The sequence below is a fragment of the Thalia democratica genome, chromosome 3 (assembly GCF_965202585.1).
Source record: "Thalia democratica chromosome 3, ktThaDemo2.hap1.1, whole genome shotgun sequence".
Taxonomy (NCBI): Eukaryota; Metazoa; Chordata; class Thaliacea; order Salpida; family Salpidae; genus Thalia; species Thalia democratica.
The window spans coordinates 55,996,601-56,018,978 of NC_139167.1; the positions used below are offsets into that span (position 1 = coordinate 55,996,601).

The 22,378-nt window shown below is 27.7% G+C and overlaps 2 protein-coding genes across 2 annotated transcripts; both read right to left on the reverse strand.

Moving 5' to 3' along the window:
- Nucleotides 1-13,990: 13,990 nt before the first annotated feature.
- Nucleotides 13,991-20,226, reverse strand: LOC145832703 (acetyl-CoA acetyltransferase, mitochondrial-like). Its single transcript, XM_082940011.1, has 7 exons — nt 19,972-20,226; nt 18,791-18,863; nt 17,337-17,446; nt 16,347-16,632; nt 15,768-15,866; nt 14,888-15,269; nt 13,991-14,365 (listed from the first exon to the last, which is right to left on the reverse strand). Exons 1-7 carry the CDS (start codon nt 20,218-20,220, stop codon nt 14,284-14,286), a joined length of 1,281 nt encoding a protein of 426 aa, XP_082796137.1. The 5' UTR covers nt 20,221-20,226; the 3' UTR covers nt 13,991-14,283.
- A 634-nt stretch (nt 20,227-20,860) lies between these two features.
- LOC145831688 (homologous-pairing protein 2 homolog) lies at nt 20,861-21,528 on the reverse strand. The gene has a single exon (XM_082939001.1). It carries the CDS (start codon nt 21,516-21,518, stop codon nt 20,913-20,915), a length of 606 nt encoding a protein of 201 aa, XP_082795127.1. The 5' UTR covers nt 21,519-21,528; the 3' UTR covers nt 20,861-20,912.
- Nucleotides 21,529-22,378: the final 850 nt, after the last annotated feature.

The following is a 22,378-nucleotide window of genomic DNA, read 5'->3' on the forward strand; positions in this document are numbered from 1 at the left end:
CAAATACAAGATTATTGTTTTTAGATTTTAAATGCAAATGCACTAAAAATTCAAGCACAATTGAAAAAATATATATTTAACTATACACTAAATAACTGGTATAATATAAAAAACACGACAATCATTCTAAAATAAGGGGAAATTTGTGTCAATTTTCTTGACTAAAAAATTTCGAAACACAACAATTTCTTTGTTCTTAAAGTATGTTTTTTACATATTTTTTTTGCTAAATGATACAGCTAAAGGAAATACTTTTTGTTTGAGTCTGAATTTATTAACTCATAATTTATTAGGTGAAATGGGACATTTTTGCTCTTTTAGTCTTCGCAGCTTTTCTCGAAAAATACAAATATTTTTTCAATAATACTTTTTTAAGTACTTTTCAGTGAATTAACTTAACTACTTAATGTTTTTGTTTTTATACAATCTTAATATTTTTTTGAATGTCGGCCTTTTTTTTCAGCTTTAGACTTTTATTAAGGTCTTCTTGCTTTGTCAAAAAAAAAGTATTTTAAAGTTTAAATTTACTGAAGATTTTTTTTTTGAATATTTAAGAATAATTTAAAATACTTTTTTTCATATATAATTAGGTCTGAGAACTAAAAAACATCTATAGACCCTTTTGTGGTTTATTAGTTGTTAAGTTAAGAAAAAAGACTCAAATTCCACTAATTTTAGAATAGTTGTCGTGTAAAAAACCTGAATATGCTTTATTTTAAAAATTCTTAAAAGAAGTTTAAATATTTTGGAAACAATTAATTAATATTTAGTTGTTGTGTTGTAAAAGAATATAATTGTATCGAAATAGCTATTTTTATTTTGTGTTGGTCTTTTTGTTTAATAAAATTTATTTATTTGTATTACGTTTTAAATATAAACTTTTCAATTTTCGGGGAAAAAGAGCTAAGCTTATTTTTGATTCTTAAAAGGTAGTATTTGTCTACCAATTAGAATGAATATATTTTCAAATCAGTAGAAACCATGTTACCATAATGTGTGTTTTATGGCGTAACACAAGCATAAGATGAAAAATTAAAATTGATAGTTTTAACTAGCTTATAAAAGAAGTAAAGTTTAAATGAAAGCAATATTGGCTAAAATTAATATTTTATTGGTCGAAAGTTTTGATTTAAATTACTTTAAAAATGTAAAAAAGATGTATCTAAAAACCAAGTTCAAATAAAACTTGAATGACGTTTTAAAAACTAGTGACGACTATTTATAAACCACTGTCTAGCTGTACAAATTTTACTTGTTTACAATATATATAGAACTTGTTAATTTAACAACGTAATTGCTTGTAGGGTGGGGCCAAGATGGAAGATCAAAGTTGGTGGACGGAATCATTGTTAACTTGTTGCTGATTTTATATTACCTCTTCCTCTACTGCGTGCATCTTCTCTGGGAGAAAACAGCAGGTTTGTTCCAGCTTAGTTTACTCGCAATGAGGGTAAGAGTAAATATTAAGATTAGATTAGAAATATACAATAAAAACCCACTTAGCTTTCTGTTTGCAAAAAAAAGTCTTTAAAAATTTTTTTAATTTAGCTTTGTTTCATAATATGCTGCTTTACCGCTATCTAGACTTATATAATGGTTTACCGGACTATGTATGCCGGGAGCCGATCATTTCTAACCTTCGTTTATTTTTACCCGGTTATTTCTTCCCCGATCACTTCTAACCAGATCACCTCTAACCCAATCGTTTATAACCCGATCATTTCTAACCTGATGACGTCTAACCCGATTATTTCTTATTCAACCGATAAACATTTTGTTTTTTTTTTTGATTTCTTTATTCAGACTTTATTTTTAAAACAAACTAAATTTTACAAAAATGTTCATTTTTTTTAATTAAAGTTTTCTATCTTAAACAAAACCTAGTGTTTGTATTTTTCTATTTAAAATATACTTTTAATATTAATTTTAGATAAAATTACTTTACTTTTAATTTGTTTACCTTATTTTGACTTTTTTTTTATATCAATCTGCTTAAACCTTTTTTTTTTTGAACATATAAGATTTACTACACGTCAATCATTCTAAAAAAGGAGAATTTAGAGTCTTCTTGCTTGACAATTTTTATACTAGTTTAAATTCACAGACGGAAAAAAAGTCTTTTTAATCATTAATGAAAATCTTGATATAATTATTTTTTATGTGCTACTGCTACGCAAACTATTAATCACAAAAGGGTCTATGAATGATATTTTTAGTTTCAGTAACATTAAAAAAAGTTTTATTTAGCATTTCCGTTTTTTAGTTTTTAACAAAATTATCGTTTTTATAATTTAACTTGCACACATTCCAATAAATATTAAGTTTAAGTAAAAACGAAAACACTGACTATTGTAGTTAATTCTAGTTAGGAAATAAAAATATTGAAAACAAAACTATTAAAAAGCTATTTGTATTTTTTGAGACATTCTCTGCAGATTAAAAAGCCAAAATGTCCCACTTTTCTATGGGCTCATTACCCACCAAATAAACCCGAAATCGAAAAAAAAAGTAATTCGTTTTAGCTGTATCACTTAGCTTTTAATTTTTTCTAAAAATATACTTTAAAAGAAAGAAACTGTTGTATGTTATAACTTTTAAGTCAAGAAAATGTCTTAAATTTTTCCTAATTTTAAAATGATTGTCGTATTTAATAAACTGTTTATAAACTCTTAAGTGTTTTGCTTTGTAGGGCTTTTAAAATAGGCTGTTATAACTCTGTTTAAGTTAAATATTTTTCTCAATTACGTAGCTAGAACATTTTTAAAGTTAAACGCTATATTTTTAAAAGTTAACCTTTACAAATGTGATAGTCAGGTACAAGAATATTCATACTACAGTCTTTAAGCTATGCTGTAAATCTAGTGCAAACGTTGTACAGTTTTTGAGTAATCTAATACTGCATTATAGTCAGTTAGTTTCCATTTTCAGCTGAGAATTTGCACAATTGTTATACAACTTACACAGAGCTATTTAGATATTAGAATTAAAACAAACGTTAGGTGAACCTGAACATTTTTGTTTTATTTATCAAAAAATCACAATTTTGAGATATAACCTTCTAAACAAAACCTACAAAATTATTGTGTCATTTAACAAACTGAAAAAGCATGTAATGTTGACTGACCGTCTACCTTCTATTTCATTAAAGTATGTCTACCTAGAGCGAAAATAATCAATTACACTTAAGCAGACTTGTTTGTTAATACAACACGTGCAAAGATGATCAAATCTCGTCTAGTTAATCTTCTTTAAAATTTTCAATTAAGTTTACAAAATACATGAAAAGTATAATCATTTGATTACCTTTATATATAAAGTTTATTGAACGACAAAAAAAAAAGCGCTCAAAAAGCTTGGTCCGGTACCTGGTGTACGTAAAATCTTTTGGTTATCCACTCGTATTCCATTTGGATACCTTAAAACGTCTTTATTTGTTTTTAGTACAACTAAATTAAAACTTATGCTGATACATTTATCATTTTATATTTACTTATCTTGAAAGAGTTAGAGAAGCGTAAGCATAAACGAAATAACAACAGAAAAAATACTTTATTTAACGAAAAAATAGAAATACTTGTAGTTAAATTAGTTACAATTACGAGCAAAATATCGTTGAAACTCTATTTTATAAAGTAAATGTAATTAAAAAAAATATATATATCAACTTAAGTACTAGCTAAAGTCGTAATTGAAATATTTTTGATATTATATAAACTTCATTGAAAGTTTAAAAGAAGATTAACTAGCATAAATTTGATAATCCTCTGACTTTTAACATTAATAAACAAATCTGTTTAAGTAATTATATCTAAAAACTAAGATATTCCACTAAATAAAACAAAAGTGTTCTAAATTGTTTGCTGTTTGTTTTGATTCTATTATCCAACAAAACAACTCTTCGCAAGTTGTAAAACTACTTGTTCAAGTTTTTAAGATTTAAGTTTTTAAATAAAGACTATAAAATGATAAAGATAAGCCAACAACTAAACAACGCTTGCGCTAGACTTACAAAAAAGCTAATGGACTGTAATATGAAAATATTTGTATCTGATTATTACACTTGTTATAGTTTATCATCTAAAACTTACTTGTGTTAAAAGTCAATGACAAGAGTATATAACTTAAATGTAGTTAAAACGGGAAAGGGTCAAAATTGCACGAGGGGACAAAATTGCACGAAGACAATTTTGCACCAAGGGTCAATTTTGCTCGAGAGTATAAAAAAACAGAAAAAAAAACTAAAAGATAAATTGATAAAAAATAAAAAGAAAGTTACTGACCAAGGGTAAGGGTTAGGGGTAACAGTGATAGTAAAAATTAAAAAAAAAGCTGATAAAATTTTTTGAAAATAAAAACAAATTTAAAAAAAGATACCGACCAAGGGTAAGGGTTAGGGGTAGTAGTGATAGTTAAAAACCAAAAAGAAAAAAAAAAAATTTTAAATACAATAATTAAGTTCAACTCGTGTAAAAATGTCTCCGTGCAAAAGTGTATTCGTGCAAAAGTGTCTTCGTTTAAAAGTATCTTCGTGCAATTTTGTCCCCTCGTGTAATTTTGTGTGCTCGTGCAAGTTTGACAGCTACCCTGCAAATAAAACAGCTTACTATAAAGATTCAACAAGGCAAAATTTCAGAAAGAACTTGATAATCTAGTAAACCATATTAAATCAGAAAATTATGTTCAATTTAAGCAGGTTTATATGGAGAAAAAATTCAAAATAAGGAAAACAATTTGAAATTACAATAAGTCAGGTTATAATTTATTTTATTTAAATCTGTATAAACTTTAAGTTTTGGTTAAAATAAAGTACTAAAAATATATAACAGAATGCATTTCATTTTGTTTAAATTTATTTAAGTACTTTCAAATAGGACTCGTCAGAAACTGTTTCCTACTGGATTGCAATGAATACAAATTGAAATAAAATTATACTGCAGTTTAAAGTTTTAAGGCATAAAATGACGTAATAATCAAATGTTTAAATTAAATAAGTTCTAATGCTAAACAAATTTGGTATACTAATTAAACTCGGTAGAATTAAAACAATCTAAATAAAGAAGCGATAAAAAATTTTAAATTAAAACTATGCTTAAAAAATAAAGTTTAACAAGAAACTAATTACTTTAAAATTACTAATATAAGGATTTAAAAAGTCTAGTTTGGTAAACAAACTTTTTCTGCTTACATAAACTGGGCCTTAAAGATTGAATACATAAGGCTTCCAGAATATGCAATTGAAAAGAGTTCTCAGCTCTCAATAAGACTGAAAAATTGTCCTTTTTATTATTTTTAACACACTCAGGATTGTCCAACAAATGTTGCCCAATCGCCGAGAAGTACTTTTTAGTGGTTTCTCAAAACGGCCATCAAACCACTTTTTCAAAACTTGCGGAACATGTTGATCGATTCTTACATGGAACCTTTGAGATGTTTTTCCCACGTAGTCACTACCACAGTGACAACTAAATTTATAGATGATGTTACTTTTTTCATGGGTGGGAGAAACATCTTTGTAAATTCCATTTAGAGGTCGATCAGTATACAAAACTGTTCTTAAATGAACAGAGCTGAAAACTTGGCTTATTTTCTCTGAAATTTTCTTCGAAAACCTCTCAGAAATATTTCCAAGGTAATGAAGTTTTAAGTATACTGGACACTTCTGAGGGCCAATCATTTTTAAAGTTGTTGAACTTCTAGCTCTTGTTATAACTTAATGATCTTAATAATCTTCACAAAAATCTTAGTTTTACAAAAAAAGAAGAACACAACAATTCGTTAAACTTTTTAGATGTTTGTGTCCAACGATCAGTTGAGGGGGAACTTTTAACTAAAATTCATCGTAAATTAAATTCAGAAGCATTATATGTTCCGTGGGCATCTTTTGGTCCAGTCAAACAAAAGTTAGGAGTTTTAACGGGTATGGTGAAGCGTTTCACCAGACTTTGTTCTCCTTGCTTTCTTGAAGGCGAGTTGAAAACACTTCAAAACACTTTCCTTTCGCTTGGTCATCCAGGTAACTTAGTTTCGAAAGTTATAACAAGAGCTAGAAGTTCAACTGCTTTAAAAATGATTGGCCCTCAGAAGTGTCCAGTATACTTAAAACTTCCTTACCTTGGAAATATTTCTGAGAGGTTTTCGAAGAAAATTTCAGAGGAAATAAGCCAAGTTTTCAGCTCTGTTCATTTAAGAGCAGTTTTGTATACTGATCGACCTCTAAATGGAATTTACAAAGATGTTTCTCCCACCCATGAAAAAAGTAACATCATCTATAAATTTAGTTGTCACTGTGGTAGTGACTACGTGGGAAAAACATCTCAAAGGTTTCATGTAAGAATCGATCAACATGTTCCGAAAGTTTTGAAAAAGTGGTTTGATGGCCGTTCTGAGAAACCAACTAAAAAATACTTCTCGGCGATTGGGCAACATTTGTTGGGCAATCCTGAGTGTGTTAAAAATTATAAAAAGGACAATTTTTCAGTCTTAGTGAGAGCTGAGAACTCTTTTCAATTGCATATTCTGGAAGCCTTATGTATTCAATCTTTAAGGCCCAGTTTATGTAAGCAGAAAAAGTTTGTTTACCAAACTAGACTTTTTAAATCCTTATATTAGTAATTTTAAAGTAATTAGTTTCTTGTTAAACTTTATTTTTTAAGCATAGTTTTAATTTAAAAATTTTTATCGCTTGTTTATTTAGATTGTTTTAATTCTACCGAGTTTTATTAGTATACCAAATTTGTTTAGCATTAGAACTTATTTAATTTAAACATTTGATTATTACGTCATTTTATATCTTAAAACTTTAAACTGCAGTATAGTTTTATTTCAATTTGTATTCATTGCAATCCAGTAGGAAACAATTTCTGACGAGTCCTATTTGAAAGTACTTAAATAAATTTAAACAAAATGAAATGCATTCTGTTATATATTTTTAGTAAGTTATGCACCGGAAAAAAGCTGTTAAAATAAAGTAAACTACATTTTGATATAAGAACAATTTTGTTCACATTAATTTGGTTTTAAAATAAACATTGGTTAAACTAAATCTAAAAAACAACAACTTTTTACTTATTGAGTTAGATATGATCGGGTTAGATATGATCAGGTTAGAAATGATCAGGTTAGAAATTGTAGGGTTAGAAATGATTCGGTTAAAAATGATCGGGTTAGAAATTGCCATTTATGCCCAATTGAGTCCTGATAAAAACAAACAGGCAGTTTTTTATGGTCCTGCGCTTCTTTTAAGTACTAATTGAAACGAGCTTTTATGCTTATTGACTAATTTTTTGTTTATTCTATAAAAAAAAAAAAATTTACACTAATATTAAAAAACAAAATTTGAATCCTAGATAATATCAAAAAGAAACATGAACATTTTCGTTTAGTGCTTAAGATGTATTGTAAGTGACCAAATTACATGAAAAGTTTCTTTTTACATAACTAACCTTTAAATATGTTGAATCAAAATTTTTATATAACTATTTGAAGAGTTTATAATTGTATATTTAACGAAAGAAAATGTATTAATAATACATCGTTCGTTAAAACTTCTAATTTTTTTTTGCTAAAGTTTCATAAAAAAATAAATGTATTTTATTGAGGTTATGAATTATAAACAAAATTTATAATGTAAAGATGTGTTAAAGTTGTTTTTTTGAAGTTAACATTAAGGAAACGACTGAACATTTAAATTTAATAAGATTTTAATACTTTGTAAAAAGTGAACAGCAGTTTATGTTTCATATTCTTTACCGAAGCAAACTCCAATTTTTATTTGAAACCTCATTTAGGACGTTCATTAAGTTAAAATTTTTGTAATGCAGCAAGGTTTTTAAAATACTTAAAATTTTTCGTGTAGTTTTTCACATGAGACTGTACACAAAAAGAAAACTGTTTTTAGCATAATGAACTGTTCTAACATTTTATTTTAATAAAAACAGCGACTAGAAGAAGAAAGAGAGTCAATAAAAAAGAGCAATAAAATCACAAGTCAACCTTGTATTGTCTAGATCAGGGGTCGGCAAACTGCGGCCCGCGGGCCAATTGCGGCCCGCGAAGGGTAAATCTGCGGCCCGCGAGCACGTTATTTTTTTGAATGGAATGCGGCCCGCGAAAAAAAATTTTGTGGCCCGCGAACATGTAAAAGTGGCCCGCTGAGCAAAAATATATTTCAAGTAAAATGTTTTTCGGTAATTCGATTTAATTTGTTTAGTTTGGTTTTAAGTCTCTGTATAACATTTAAAAATAACTAGAAGAAGTTACTACTTTAATTTAAAAATGTGAAAAAGACAGATTAGCATTCTAACAGGATATTTTTCTGAGTTTCGTAATAACTTCTATTTTACAACAGCAAGTAATTTTCTGAAAAAACAGTGCTTGAGTTTAATAAGTTAGTTATATTATACCTATTTATCAAATAAACTAAATGCAAATGTTTTCCGTTTTGTACAAAAGTAATGCACAGTAATTAACTAAAGTGCCATTTCTTTATAGCTTAGATATTCTTTCCAATTTTTTTTATACCTAAGTTTCTTTTATATACTTTTTATTTGTAAATGCTATGTTTTAGAGTAAAAACATTTTAAATAAGATTGTAATAAGAAAAAAAGGTTTATTTAAGTTTTGTTTTGACACATTTTAATTTTTGAGAAGTTTTTTTTGCACTTGAACTAATTTATATGCACACCAACTTAAAAATGCTCATATTTTAAACCACTTTTTATAAAATACTTTAGTAAGTTTAAGTTTAGTTTGTGCATAATTTTCTAAGTTTGTTTTTTCTACATGTAATATCTAAATTTGTACAATATATATGACATAAACTAATATAGTTTTTGTTAGGTATACATTTTCATTTTTCAAACATTGATTTTGTCAAACTAAGTTAACTTTTATGCTTTGCATATCAATACACACATATGCTGTTTTTCGGAGCTACCTATTTAATATTAACTAGACTTAGGGATAGTTTATAAACATTGACACACACTCAGACTATCACTATTTGAAGACTTCAAATCTCAGGCCAACTAAGTCATTAGATAAGGTTTTGGCTAGAATCGTTTTTTGTATACAAAAATATCAGGAATGTTTTTGTTAATTCAGGCTGGCTTTTATGCTTAAAAGAGTGGCAAATTAAACTTATGATGTAAGTTTTGATCAACCCAAAGTGTTAGTTTCAGTTATAATATATGTTATAATATATCAAGTTCAAGCTTTGAACTTGAAAATTTATGCTTAAAAATTTTGGAAAAAAACTTGAATTTGAGAATTTTTGAAAAAGCCTGGAGTTTCAAACAATTTTTAAATGTAAAGTAGTGAAATTTCGATTTGACACAAAAAATTTAGCAAATAAACATTTCTTTATTAAAAAATATACTAAAGTAGCTTAACAGTGTTTTTTAATATTAATTTACTTCATAAGACACTTTTTAAACTTTAATTAAACGTTATACTAAAAACAAAAGAAGGAATTGTACTTCTAAAAACTTTTGGTGCATTGCACCTTTACTTGTAAAATTTCACCGATTGTTGTGCTTCGTGTTTGAACTAAACCAAGAAATTATACTAAAGTGTCAAAGTTAAAAAAAAGTCTCTAATAAAAATTCTCAGATGAGCAATAGTTTTTCTATCAGTGCTCTCATCTTAACATATTGATTGAAGTCATAATTTGATTTATGCGACTTTATAACCTTAATGAATTTCCTAAATAGAATTTTTTGTTGTCATTGAAGAAATAAACAAAAGTTTTTCATTACTGCCAACAAAAATTCTTTAAAATAGTTTTCAATTATAAACGGAATCTCAATATTAATAATAAATTTTGCTACTTTATAACTTGCCTTAACAACTTTTTTCTGATAATTCTGTAGTTACTGAAGATAATCATGTGCTTTGTTGGAACTGACTTTGGTGATTTGTTTTTTTATCGTTTCTCGCAATAACTCCTAACTAACGTTTTTTTTTTGTTGCTCGCCTTTTATTTTACAACTAATATTTTTAAATTGTTATTGCAGATAAAGAATTGCTGTAATGTTTAATAAAAAAGAGGTTTTTCTCTTCGCTAATGACTCTATTATGTTTTATACTTTTGTTAAAAGTGTTTAAGAAAGTTAATTGTCCATTCCAGCTGACTTATATTTTTTTGGCATGTAATATTTTTACTGTTAATAAGTTTCGTTATTTCTTTATGTTGTGAACTTTGTTTTAACTGGGTTGCTACACAAACAGGCTATTTTAAAAGCTTGAAAACTCAGATGCGTGTGAAACTTTTATTTCAAACACTTTAAATAAATCTTAGAATTCCCCGAATATTTTTTATGACTGTAGTGTAGTTTACTAATTAAAATTTTTTCTTGTTTTTTTACACTTTGTGTACTTTTTAATGATGATGATATTTTTACTAGGTACTTAAGCTTGATTTAAAACGATTTACTAGCTTTTTACACTTTTAATGAACTTAGGCTGGTTTGATACAACTCAGACATTTTTGCTTTTTAAGTGACAACCATGTAAAAGACTAGTTACTAATAAAATGTTTTATTTAAGTATTCAAGAATTAATTATGTTAAAGAATTTGTTCTAGCATTCTATAATACAAACAGGTATTAATTTTATTAAATTGACTAATTACTAATTTTTTTAATGAATGTAAACTATTCAACACCCAAATTTTTTTTTTGAAGTTAATTTTCTTAGAAATATGAAAAAAGGGGTTGAAAATATAACAAATATATAAAAGTAACTCATAAATTGTCTTTCAAGTTTGGTTTTTATAGAGAGTTAAATTGTATGTAAAATTACAAAAGTATTAAATTTAACTTAGTAAGTGCTTATGAAAGTACATAGTTTATTAACACTTAAGTATATTAGTCAATGTAAATTTTATTCTAATTTTATTCAATTTAATTTAAATAGTCATTCTATGTATAGCTAAAAGTTATTTAAAATGATTAGGTGAATAAAAGTAAAACTTTTCTCTAGTGTGACTAAAACTAAAACCAAAAGATTATTCAAATGTCACTAAAACTAAAACTGCGGCCCGCGAAGACTTTGTAAACTTGAAATTTGGCCCGCGACCACCAACTGCCTGCCGACCCCTGGTCTAGATCGAAATAATAACTTGCTTCAACTCTAGGAATGTTCAACAACTCCAAATGAGAAAATTTGTTTACTGCATAATAAATATTATTTCACAATGTTTCTAAATCATGTTATATTTTATTAACTTTTAAATATAAAACTGATGTCAGCACCCAAGCAAAAATATTTGACGTGTGAATTATTTTTAACTTAAAAAACAAACTCGTGCAAAACAATTGAAGTTTAGCATTTTTATAAGGACATTTTAAGTTATTTCTTAAGTTAATTTCTATTAGTTATTAATGCTAACTAAACGATCATTTCATTGGAATTTTACTTTTTAAGAGTTTCAAAACTCTAACAGTATAATTTTCAAAAAAAGGTGTCCCGCTGAATAAAAAATTTTTCATCCCTAGTTTAGAACATGTAGTAGTAGTGTTTATAAAATATCTAATCTTTTAGGTAATTTTGTACCACCTTTAACTTAGCTAGTTTTAATAGACCAAAACAAACTATAAAGTCATCGTAGTAAAGTTTTAATACCATAATTCTGATTAATTTTTACTTTAATTTTTAAGCTAAACTTAGTTTATAGACAAAGAATTTAGTTCATGCTAAAAGTACTAAAATAGAAAAAAATCTGTGTTTTTGAAAACAGTTTTTTGATTTTTTAGACAGATTTAAAATTTTCAATTCACATAACAAGTATGTCTATTTTTAGTCAAGAACAACGCGTAAAGTTATTTACTTTATTTGAAATAAAAGCTATTAAGTTATAAACGTTTTATTCAAAATAAATTTCAAATGTTTTTACACATACAAAATTAAACCATAAAAAGAAGCTCTGATTCTATTATAACACAAAAAAAAACAATATAGTTAAAAACTTAGGATAACCAAAGAAAATATATCAACTTCACGAAATATGATTATTTAATACAGTAACTTGCCATCTAGGTACGCGTATTTTAGCCAGAAAACGTTTAAAATGTATTTTTTTACTTTTGAATTAAGAAAGCCAAACCTAAACCTACTAATACAAAAAATAAATGATACTTTGTTAACTTTAAATAAATTAGAACTAAAGAAACCAAAAAAAATTAATGAGCTTCAAGTCATATATTAAAAAAATATATATAGAGCAGTTTATTTATTTAAATAAAATAAAGAAGAGTGGAATTTATACTTTTTTACCCCATGATTGAAGCATAAAAAGTACATAAAAATCTAAATTTAGACAAAAAACAATAATGAACAGTGCGATTGACATTTATATTCCCTATGAATGAATCATAGATGTGAATAATCAATGACCAAAATTATTCAGGTACGCACTTTTGCGCTGTGTTCAAAGTGCGTACCTAGGTGGCAGGTTACTGTACTAGTTTATTAAGCTAGACCGAATAGTAAACTAAAGTAGTTAAATACCAAAAGTATTAAAAATTTGAAAAAAAATACAATGATCAGAGGTCTCTACTTTTTAGAGGAGACTAAATATTGTTTTAGTTTCATTAGTTTTATTACGCAGTGTTTGGCTCATCAGAAATAGAATCTATTCGAACAAGAATTTTAGTTTAAGAACTGTTTGCATAACAAAATTAATAAAAAAAAAATAGTAAACATAAAGTATATATAAAACTTCTAATAATATTATAAATAAATATTCTTTACTCTGACGTTTTTTTAATACTACTGTCAAAAACTTGTTAAATTTTTTTTATTTCTTACTTGATTAACTTTTTTTGTACATAATGTATTTTAAAAGACAACAAATATTTCCTAATTCGAGTAGTAAAAAAATTAAGTGTATTGCATTAATTTAATCTTGAAAAGTTTCTAACCGTTTCCTACCCTGAACACATTAAAAGGGAATATGTTGTTTTAAAATATTTTGACTACATTTCTGGTATCCCTTAAAAAGGTTACAAATTGTGATTAAAGTTAACAATAAAACTTGGTTGGGTGGGCTTATCTCTAAAGCTTGCCGCCCAGACCATTCTGGAAAATAAGCCCAATGTAAACTGTTAGTGGGCTAAAATATGCGACCTTCGAGTTTTTAGAAGTTTTACATCTGACAATTATCACAAAAACAAATTGTGTAAAATTTAAGATGGTTTGTAGAAACTTTTACAGAGGCACTTCTCAATTTCTTGAAAAAAAATTACACAAAATTGAAAAAGCCTCCGTGGAACTTTCTTCAAACGGTCTTAAACTTTACCCGGGTGTTTTTGTGATAATCTTCACTTTTTTCTTACTAGAAACTCGTATTTTTCAGCACCTATATAGTTAAAATCGGGCTTGTTTTCTAACATTGTCTGGGCGGCAAGCTTTAAAGATAAACCAACCCAACCAAAATCTGTTTTGTGAATTTTAAACACACTTTGGAACCTTATTAGAGGTACCTATGAAAATATTCTGTACAATGATAAAAACTTTTTTAAGTGGCTTAGTAAGTTCGGAAATAATTAAAGTTGTATTTTTACTGTCATTAGAGTTCAACACTTTCAAAAAAAGTTCCAAGAACTTTGTGAAGTACTTTATTTTTTTATCAAAACTTTCTATTCTCAGTAGATAAAAGTTTCTCGACTTTTTGGAACTAGATGGAAGTACTCATCTAGAATATACAACGCCTATTATTTAAATATCCTATAACAAAAACAGTTTTAATTATAATGTTTATATGAAAAGTAGTTAAAGCCTTTTCATTTTTCAGATCTAATAAACAATTTGAATAGATTAGCATCTTTTATCAACTTATACAGTGGTAGCACTTAAAGATGATTAGTTTGGGGAACAATTTTAAATCTTGTGAAGCTTTACGATAACTATTTACTTAAAACACTAAATTATATTTTGTTGTTACGAAGATATAAAAAAAAATAGAAGAGTAAATTTAGCAGCTTAATTGAAATTTTATTTTTGTAAAATTTATTCGGCACAGTAAAACTTTACTTACTAAAGTTACCTAAAATACAACAGACTGAATATCATGATTACATTGCAATAAAATGAAACTAAAACTAATAACAATATTTTATCTAAGATTAAAAGTAGTTGATGTGTGCTTAACATAAAAGTTTACAGAAACTAGCTTTTGACTAAGTAATTTCAAAAAAAAAAAAAAAACAATGACCCCTTTCATTAAAACATGTTAATAGTAACAATTTAATAAATTTTCTACATTTAAAGTTTTTAATTAATATCCTACATTTTTTTAATGATGATGGCGCTGGCACCCCCACCCCCGTTACAGATGGCTGCACATCCTATTTCTCCTTGTTTCAACCTGAAAACAAACAAATTGCAAAAATTTGGTGATTTGGTTATTTATTAGTAGACGCTATTCTTTTTTTTAAACAATTATGACATAAATATTTCGACTTAAAGTGTTTTGAGTGTTCAAGTTAAAAAACTTAAGCGATTTTAACCTTTCATAAAACCTTTCCAAATTTCATAAGGTGGAAAAATACTGTTTTTCATTCAACTTACTTTGAAAACCAAACAATATGTTTTTAAAGACACTTTTTGAAACAATAGAAATGCTTCAAAAACAGCTCGAAATGGTTTTGTTTTTTATTAAAGTCTCATTTTTATAAAAAGCCAACGAACCTTTTAATAAATAACTTTTGAATAATTTATCAATAAGGAAAAGTTTCTAACTCAACAGATTTATTTTTTATTTTTATTTATTTTATATGGTATTTTAATTTTTTTTTTAAATTTAATTCTCCCCGAATAAATTTCAGACTTCATGTAAACATTTTACTGATTTTTGTTTCATACTTTTTCACAACAACATTTTTCAAACCTGTGCACCAGATGAGTGACGATCCTGGCGCCCGACATACCTATCGGGTGGCCCATGGCAACCGCGCCCCCGTCCACGTTCACTTTGGCGGGGTCCAGCCCCATCATTTCCATGTTGGCCACGGCGACCACCGAAAACGCCTCGTTCAATTCCCACAAGTCGATTTGGTCCAATGAGAGGCCGGCATTCTTCAGCGCCACCGGGATCGCGTACGCGGGGGCGACGGTGAACTTGGCGGGCTCCAGCGCCGCGTCGCCGAACCCAAGAACTTTCGCCATGGGGGAAACCCCGTTGTCGAGAGCGTATTGTGACGTCATGAGCACCATCGCGCACGCTCCGTCGTTGAGGGTTGAGGCGTTGCCGGCCGTCACCGTTCCGTTTTCTTTTAAATAAACATTGACGTCAACTTTGTAGATAAACAGTTTAAAAAAATTAATTCAAACAATTGATGATAATGTTAATGCAAGTGTTTATTGATAATTTAATATTTGAGAGCTTATTAAAAATCAGGTATTTTTACGTGTTTTAGGTGTGCCGTTGTCTGTGTATTGTATTATATATATAATACTTTCTTTTAAGTATATTTACTTTACTTAAAATATAAGTACGAATATTTTATACCAGATTAAAAATAAACAGTTTGTATACTGTTTGTTTTGCAATATTTTTTTGAAAAAGAGTGTTTTACTTTTTTTTTAATGCTTTCACCGTACAATAAAACTTTAATTAAAAAATTCATCTAAAACGATTATCTATATTAAAAATGATTGAAAAATTCAAGATTTTTTTCTTATTTTGACTGCTCTCACCATACAATCAATATTATCAATCATACATCAAACATAGAAATGATATAAACTTAAACAAAAATTTTTCAAACCTTTCTTGAAAACGGCGCGAAGTTTTCTCAGCTTGTCGGCGTTGAACTTTACAAATTCCTCGTCGCTTTCAACTACCGTGTCCGGCCTTCCTCTCTTGCCTGAAATTATTTAATACTTGCATGAAAATTTATTCCCATAAGCTAAGGCATCAAAGAAAAATTTAGTAGAACTTTTGTAAAAAAAAATTTCTCACAAGTCTGGCTTTTACATTTATATCTACAACTTGTGTTTTAATAATTAGTATATTTCATCTTGCATGAATTAATTTGTTTTTTTTTACATATTTTACTAACAAGTTTATTAATTATACATGTAGTTGATAATTATGTTTACTATTATTAACACACTTGCAACAGATATAATACATTATCTAAAGTTCATTAAAATTAATTTTTAAGTTATCCAAAGTTAAATTAGTCTCTATAACAATTTTTATTAAAACTAGCTTATTTCTAAAAATATATTCTCAATCAAACACCTGCAACGGGGAAAACTTTCATTTTCGTCACATATATTTTTGACACATAATTAATATTTAAGATCATCGTTATTATAAAAATTATTTTACAATCAAGAACCTGCAACGGTGAAAGGCACGATCTCGTCCTTGAACCTCCCCTCCTTGTCTCCCCTCCTCGCCCTCTCGTAGCTCCCCACCGCGAAATCGTCCTGCTCCTCCCGGGAAATCCCCATCTCCGAAGCCGTCATCTCGCCGCACACGCCCATGTGGATTCCCGCGTACGCGTCGGTGAGACCGTCGGCGACTATGACGTCATACAGCCTCCCGCCCCCGTACCCCGGAGTGTTTCTGGGGAGGGACATGGGCGCGTTGGACATCGACTCCATGCCGCCCGCCACTATCACCTGTGTGACGTCATAATGAAGTTTGTTAAAATTAAAAAAAAAATTAAATAAAAAAATACCATAACAAATAATTTTACAAATAAAAAAATAGACAATGAAAATTTCCTAATAGAAAGTAACATTTTCTACCATAGATTATTAAAAAAAAATCATCATTATAACTTCATGTAAACATTCGATGTTAACTAGGGTAAGGTATATTTAAACCGAGAACAGTAAGTAGATAATAAATGTTACCTGGTGGTGTTTGAAAATTATTTCAAAACTTTTTTTAATTATATGACTTTAGTTTTTGTTCTGCGTTATTTATAAACTGAAACGTGTATGTTTAAGAACTTAATTATCAGTCCTATTTGATACAACATTGCTAATAACTTATTTTTCCTATGATTTCTTTTATTTAACTGTGCACTCTTGAGCTAAATAACGCTTTGAAACAAAATAAATAATTGTGGTTAAGAAAAATCATATCACTAACATTAATGTTCGCAAAAGCTTAAAAATTTACTTTCAAATAAACCTACCCGAAACAGTTGCACTACGAAAATAATTATTCTAATTCCACTAAAAGTAATTTGTCATGTAAACTTCATATACTTTCCACTTCTAAACGATTCTAAACTTTCCACTTTTCCCAATTTAACAGAACTAACATTCTGTATTTGATAAATGTTACTGTTTAGTTATTTAGTTCACAAACTAACGTTCTGATGTCCGCACATGAGCGATTGAGCCGCCATCATAACAGATTTGGTTCCACTGGCGCAAACTTTGTTGATTGTCGTGCAAGGTACGCTGTTTGGTAGTCCTGCGCCTGCATTGTACAGTGTTTGTTTAAAAACTAATCTAATGTTTGTTAAACAAAAAAGTATAACGTTCTGTTTTTAAGCTTGCCTACAAACTATAAATAATTTTTAACAGTAAGCGGAACACAAAAAAAAAACATTTTTAAAAACAAACAATTCCTGCCTGGTATTACACTGTACAATAATTGAAATAAAGATTGAAAAACGAAAACAAGAAAAACTAATATTATTAGTAAGAATCAATTCAGCAGTCCTGTTTTGTCAAGAATGTTTATGTGCAGTGATAGCTTAAGAACAATTTTTTTATATACTTGTAAAAAAATATATTAAGTTGTTTGTTAAAAGTATAAAATATTCTTTGTTTACTAAAATCTCGAAAACAAAATGTAATTTCTAGATCTAAAGTTTTATCAGTAAGTAAAGATACTTATAAAAATAAAATTGTATTTAAAAATTTGTAAATTGATAAGTTAAATAATGTGCGCAATGTGTACATCATTAAAAAATCAAAACAGCTAATGAGCTTACTTAAAAAGCAACTATTTGCAATAGAAAACTTAATTAACAGAGATATGTCTACCTTTAAAAATATAGAAAACAAAGGGTTGCTACTGGTTTTCGGCAAATTTTCTCCAGGTTTTCAAAATATCCTCCAAGTTTTTAAAAGTACACACATTTGGGTCTATTTTTAGTTTAAAATTAAGTTTAAGGTAAAAAACTGTGTTGAATAGTATAAAAACATTGAAAAGATAATGTGAAGCTTCTTTAAATGTGTTTTTTAATAAAAAAAATCTGATGATAAAAAGAAGTTTTTAGCTATATGTTAGATTTTTTGGGTTGAATAAAAATTTTACTACTTTACATGTAAAAACTGCTTAAAACTCCAGGTTTTTTTTAAGTTTCTCAATTTTCAGGTTTTTCCAAGTTTAACCCTGAAAACGTTAAGGTGTTATTTGTTATACTTCTTAGTTATTAATAAGCTAAATCATAAAATAAGTACATTTTATATATATGTATAATGATCACTTTTTAAATGGTATAATAATTACATCCAAAACAAAAACATAACTTTAAGGGATATATTTGTAAAAGTATCATAAAAAACTATATAAAAAACCTTACATTTTGTTTTCACAAACAGCATAAACTACTTTATTTTACAAGCAACTGAAAACTTTTCTATAAATTTCATTGTGATTAAAAGTAGTAATTTTATTACACGCTTTAGTAATTTTAGAAAACAACAACAGCTAGAAAACAAACAGTAGGTTATTCAAATAACTTTTAAACATTAGTAGCCCTGTGAGAAACTTATTTAAAATTATCTATTTACTACGAATAAATTCACATACCAAGAGCAGCTTGCCTGGCAGGAGCCTGACCTTGACCGACTTGCAGCACATTTCCCATGTAAACTTCATCCACCTTAGATTGAAAATAAAATTTGTAAAACTTAGCAGTTAACAATTATTTAATAAAACTAATCAGTTAAGAATTTATAGAACAAACAAAATTTACTGTGTTTATAGGCAAGATGCTTAAAGACAATAAGGGTTTCTTTTACAATAACGATATAACTAAAGTTACAATTTTAATACTTGTCAAACAACATCTTAAAAACTTAATGATAATTATTATTGCATATATTGTGGTTAATAGTTGAGGATATCATTTGAAAATTAAAAACGTTTAACTAAGTTCTTATGCTGTTAGTTCATAAACAAAGAAACAATAGTTAATATACATACAAGACTATAAAGTTAATCTTTTTTTTAAATCAAAGAAATGTAACCTTGATTATAAATAACTAGTACTCATAACAAAGTAAACGTATAAACTCTACGTAACATATTTTGTAAGTCTGAAAATGTTTAACGAGTCAAAAACCAAACTTATATTCTATAAGTAAGTATATCATAGTTACATTATTACAGATGTAGCCATTATTAAGAAAAGTAAATGTATCGATTTACTAATTTAAGTCATTCATCAAACAAAATTTTTAAATCTTACTAAGATTTACAAACTAAAAACTAATAAGTTTTAATTTATTTAAATTAACAACATTTTGTTAAACAGATAAATAGTTCTTCTTATTCTAAAATCATAAGCATTTAAAGTAGTGAAGGTATGAAATTAGGTGATATATAAGATCGCTTTTTAAATAAAGTTCAAAAATTATAAAACTATACGATGAAAAATATTTCTTTAAGGTATATTATTATAAAAACCAATTACCTACAATGTCCAGTGTACTGTACATTAATAGTAGTATATGTACTTTTTTATAAAGGTTTATAGTCAAAAAAACTTAAAACTCAAAAATTTAAGATAAAAAAAAAAAAACATACTTAAATTACATAAGATAATTAAAGCAGTCGTACTAAAAGCAGAAACTTGTTAAATTAAGTAATTTAAAACTAAGGTTTATGTACTCCAAAAAACGTGATTTTTACAAATCTTAAAATAATAAACATTTTTGACAACTCAGGCTTAAAATGCAATATTCATTACTAGTGAAGAAAACAATAACCTGCTCAGGCTTGATGCCAGACTTCTCCACAGCGTTCTTTATGGCGTGAGATCCGAGCTTGGTGGCAGGCACGGATGAGAGGGAGCCCTGGAAAGATCCCATCGGCGTTCTGACGGCCGAGGTGATGACCACTTCATTGAGCTGGGCGTTTGTTAATGGGCTTGTGTGAAGCTTGTTTGAAGAAGCCAACGAAATCAGCTTGGACAGGTGAGATTGAGATAAGGTGTTTAATTTCAGTTTGCTCAACATTTTTTTAATGCTAAAAGTTCAATTGGAAACAAAATCAGTGAAAATTATTTTTAAAAAAGTTACATATGTACAAACTTTGTTAGTATAAGGTAAAACTATATTTTAAATAATAAACATGAAAGGAAATTTTTTTTATACTTTTGTAAAACCAATTCAACTAGTTTTTTTAAAAGCTTCGTTTTAAAAAATTACTGGACAAATTCTTATACAATAACCTGTGATTTTATTTTATAAAATTTCCTACAACATTTAAACATTTTTATATAAATTGGCTATTTTAGTAAAAATCTTTTAAAATTGTTCATATTTTTCACTAATTTAAAATTCTAAATGATTGATGCTTACAATTGTTAATTACAATTTTTACAAAAAAACTTATACAAAAGAAAATATTTATGTATGGAAAAACACAAAAAACTCTGCTTTACTTGTCAAATGTTATTTACAGTAAAAAAAAACTTCTCTAAACTCTAAACCAAACAGATCCTGATACTATACAAAGTAGCTACTTGTTTTTTTATTAACTTTTGCTTCTATAACAAAATATATAAAAAAATAGCAGCTATTAAGTAATTTATAACTTTTAATCCCATGTGAATTTGGTTCGCTCATCAAACCATTGTCTTTCTACTGTTAAAGTAATTTTATTAAAAATTTGCACAAGCACAGTTACACTCTAAAAACTTAAGTAATTAATCCAATTCCAAACCCACTTCCTCCACAAACTGCTTCTTTGATTTGGGATATCCTTCCAAGACTGCATTCATCAAATCATTAGTGCACCTCTTTCTTTTCCTCATCAAAGAGCTCATTTCATCTCTTTTCTTTGACAATTTTTCCTTCTGCTTTGGGTCGATCTTTTCCTGCCCAGGCTGCTTTCTCTTTGCAATGCCTGCCAGAGTCATTTTGTGGGCTTCCTTCAAGCTTTTCAAGTCCTCTTCAGCCTTCTCTGTGGAAAGCTGTGAACTGATGGTGCAGTACGTTTTGGTGGCAGAGCTCAGCTTGGCTGAAGTCTCGTCAATTTTGCTCTGAAGCTGCTTGATTTCAACATCCAGCTTTGCAAGGTCTTCATCGCTGACATTAGGAAACTGGGACTGGTGGTAGACATAGATCTTTGCTTTTCCGTACGTTTTTTCCAACACCTTGCCCTTCTGAGCCAGGCTCTCCAATGACTTGATGATGGCTGTTTTTCCTTGGGCCTTGTGCAAGTTCATGTGAATGTCGCTAGCGCTGTATGGCCTGTTCTGCTGCTTCAAGTACTGCAGCACCACAGCATCTGGACTTTCTGCCTTGGGCATGTTAGGGATTTTTTTTTTATTAAGTTCTGAAATAATTTTCAACATAACTTTTTTATTGCTATAAAATATATGCAACACAACAGGGTTGCCAGAAACAAAAAGATTCTAAATACTTCATTAAAAATTGAAAGTCTTAATTTAAAATTGTTAAAATCAAGTAATTTTGTATATCTGACAAATAGGTTACAGCAACCGCACTATACATGTTTAAAAAGTTTAAGTTTACTAAAAAGTGCATAAATTGAAAATTAGCCTAAAACAATAACTTTTTATTCTGAAATAGTTAGTAAAAATTTATTTAACCAAACTTTTAATTTCCTTTAATTAAAAAACAGTTAAATATTTTTAATAATTACTTACTGCCTTTTAAACAAATCATATTTACAAGCCAAGTTTAAAAATTTAAATAACAAGTTTAATTTACAAATACACTTGGGATCAAAAATGGCATTTATGTTATGGAGAAAATAAGTTAAGCTTAAAACCTGTAAATTCTATTTTTTAATTACCTTACTTCAATACAGTTTCTTCTAAATTCACAATCATTCTTTATCGATGTTTGACAAATACCAGTTGCAATTAATAAAAATTAAAACAAATTTTACTAAATAAATAGTTAAAACTAGTTTTTTAAAGAATAAAAAGTATGCTATCACTTTAAATAACTTCTTATAAAGTATTTAAAACTTATCAAAACTTTAAATGTGTTTGAACAAAAAACAAAATTATTATTGTGTTTTTGATTGATTTTTCTTGTCTAAGTAAAACTTTGTTGTTTTACATGTAAAAATAGTTTTAAATCTCAGATTTTACCAAGCTTTTTAGTGATTTTTGTTATAAATTCCAAGTTTTTCTAAATT

Coding starts and splice junctions, on each gene's coding strand:
- LOC145832703 (XM_082940011.1), bottom strand. CDS start 20,220: ATGTTGAGCAAACTGAAATTAAACACCTTATCTCAATCTCACCTGTCC. Junction 18,864..19,971: donor CTGGCATCAAGCCTGAGCAG/GTTATTGTTTTC, acceptor TTTCAATCTAAG/GTGGATGAAGTTTACATGGG. Junction 14,366..14,887: donor GTCACTCATCTGGTGCACAG/GTTTGAAAAATG, acceptor GTTTGTTTTCAG/GTTGAAACAAGGAGAAATAG.
- LOC145831688 (XM_082939001.1), bottom strand. CDS start 21,518: ATGCCCAAGGCAGAAAGTCCAGATGCTGTGGTGCTGCAGTACTTGAAG.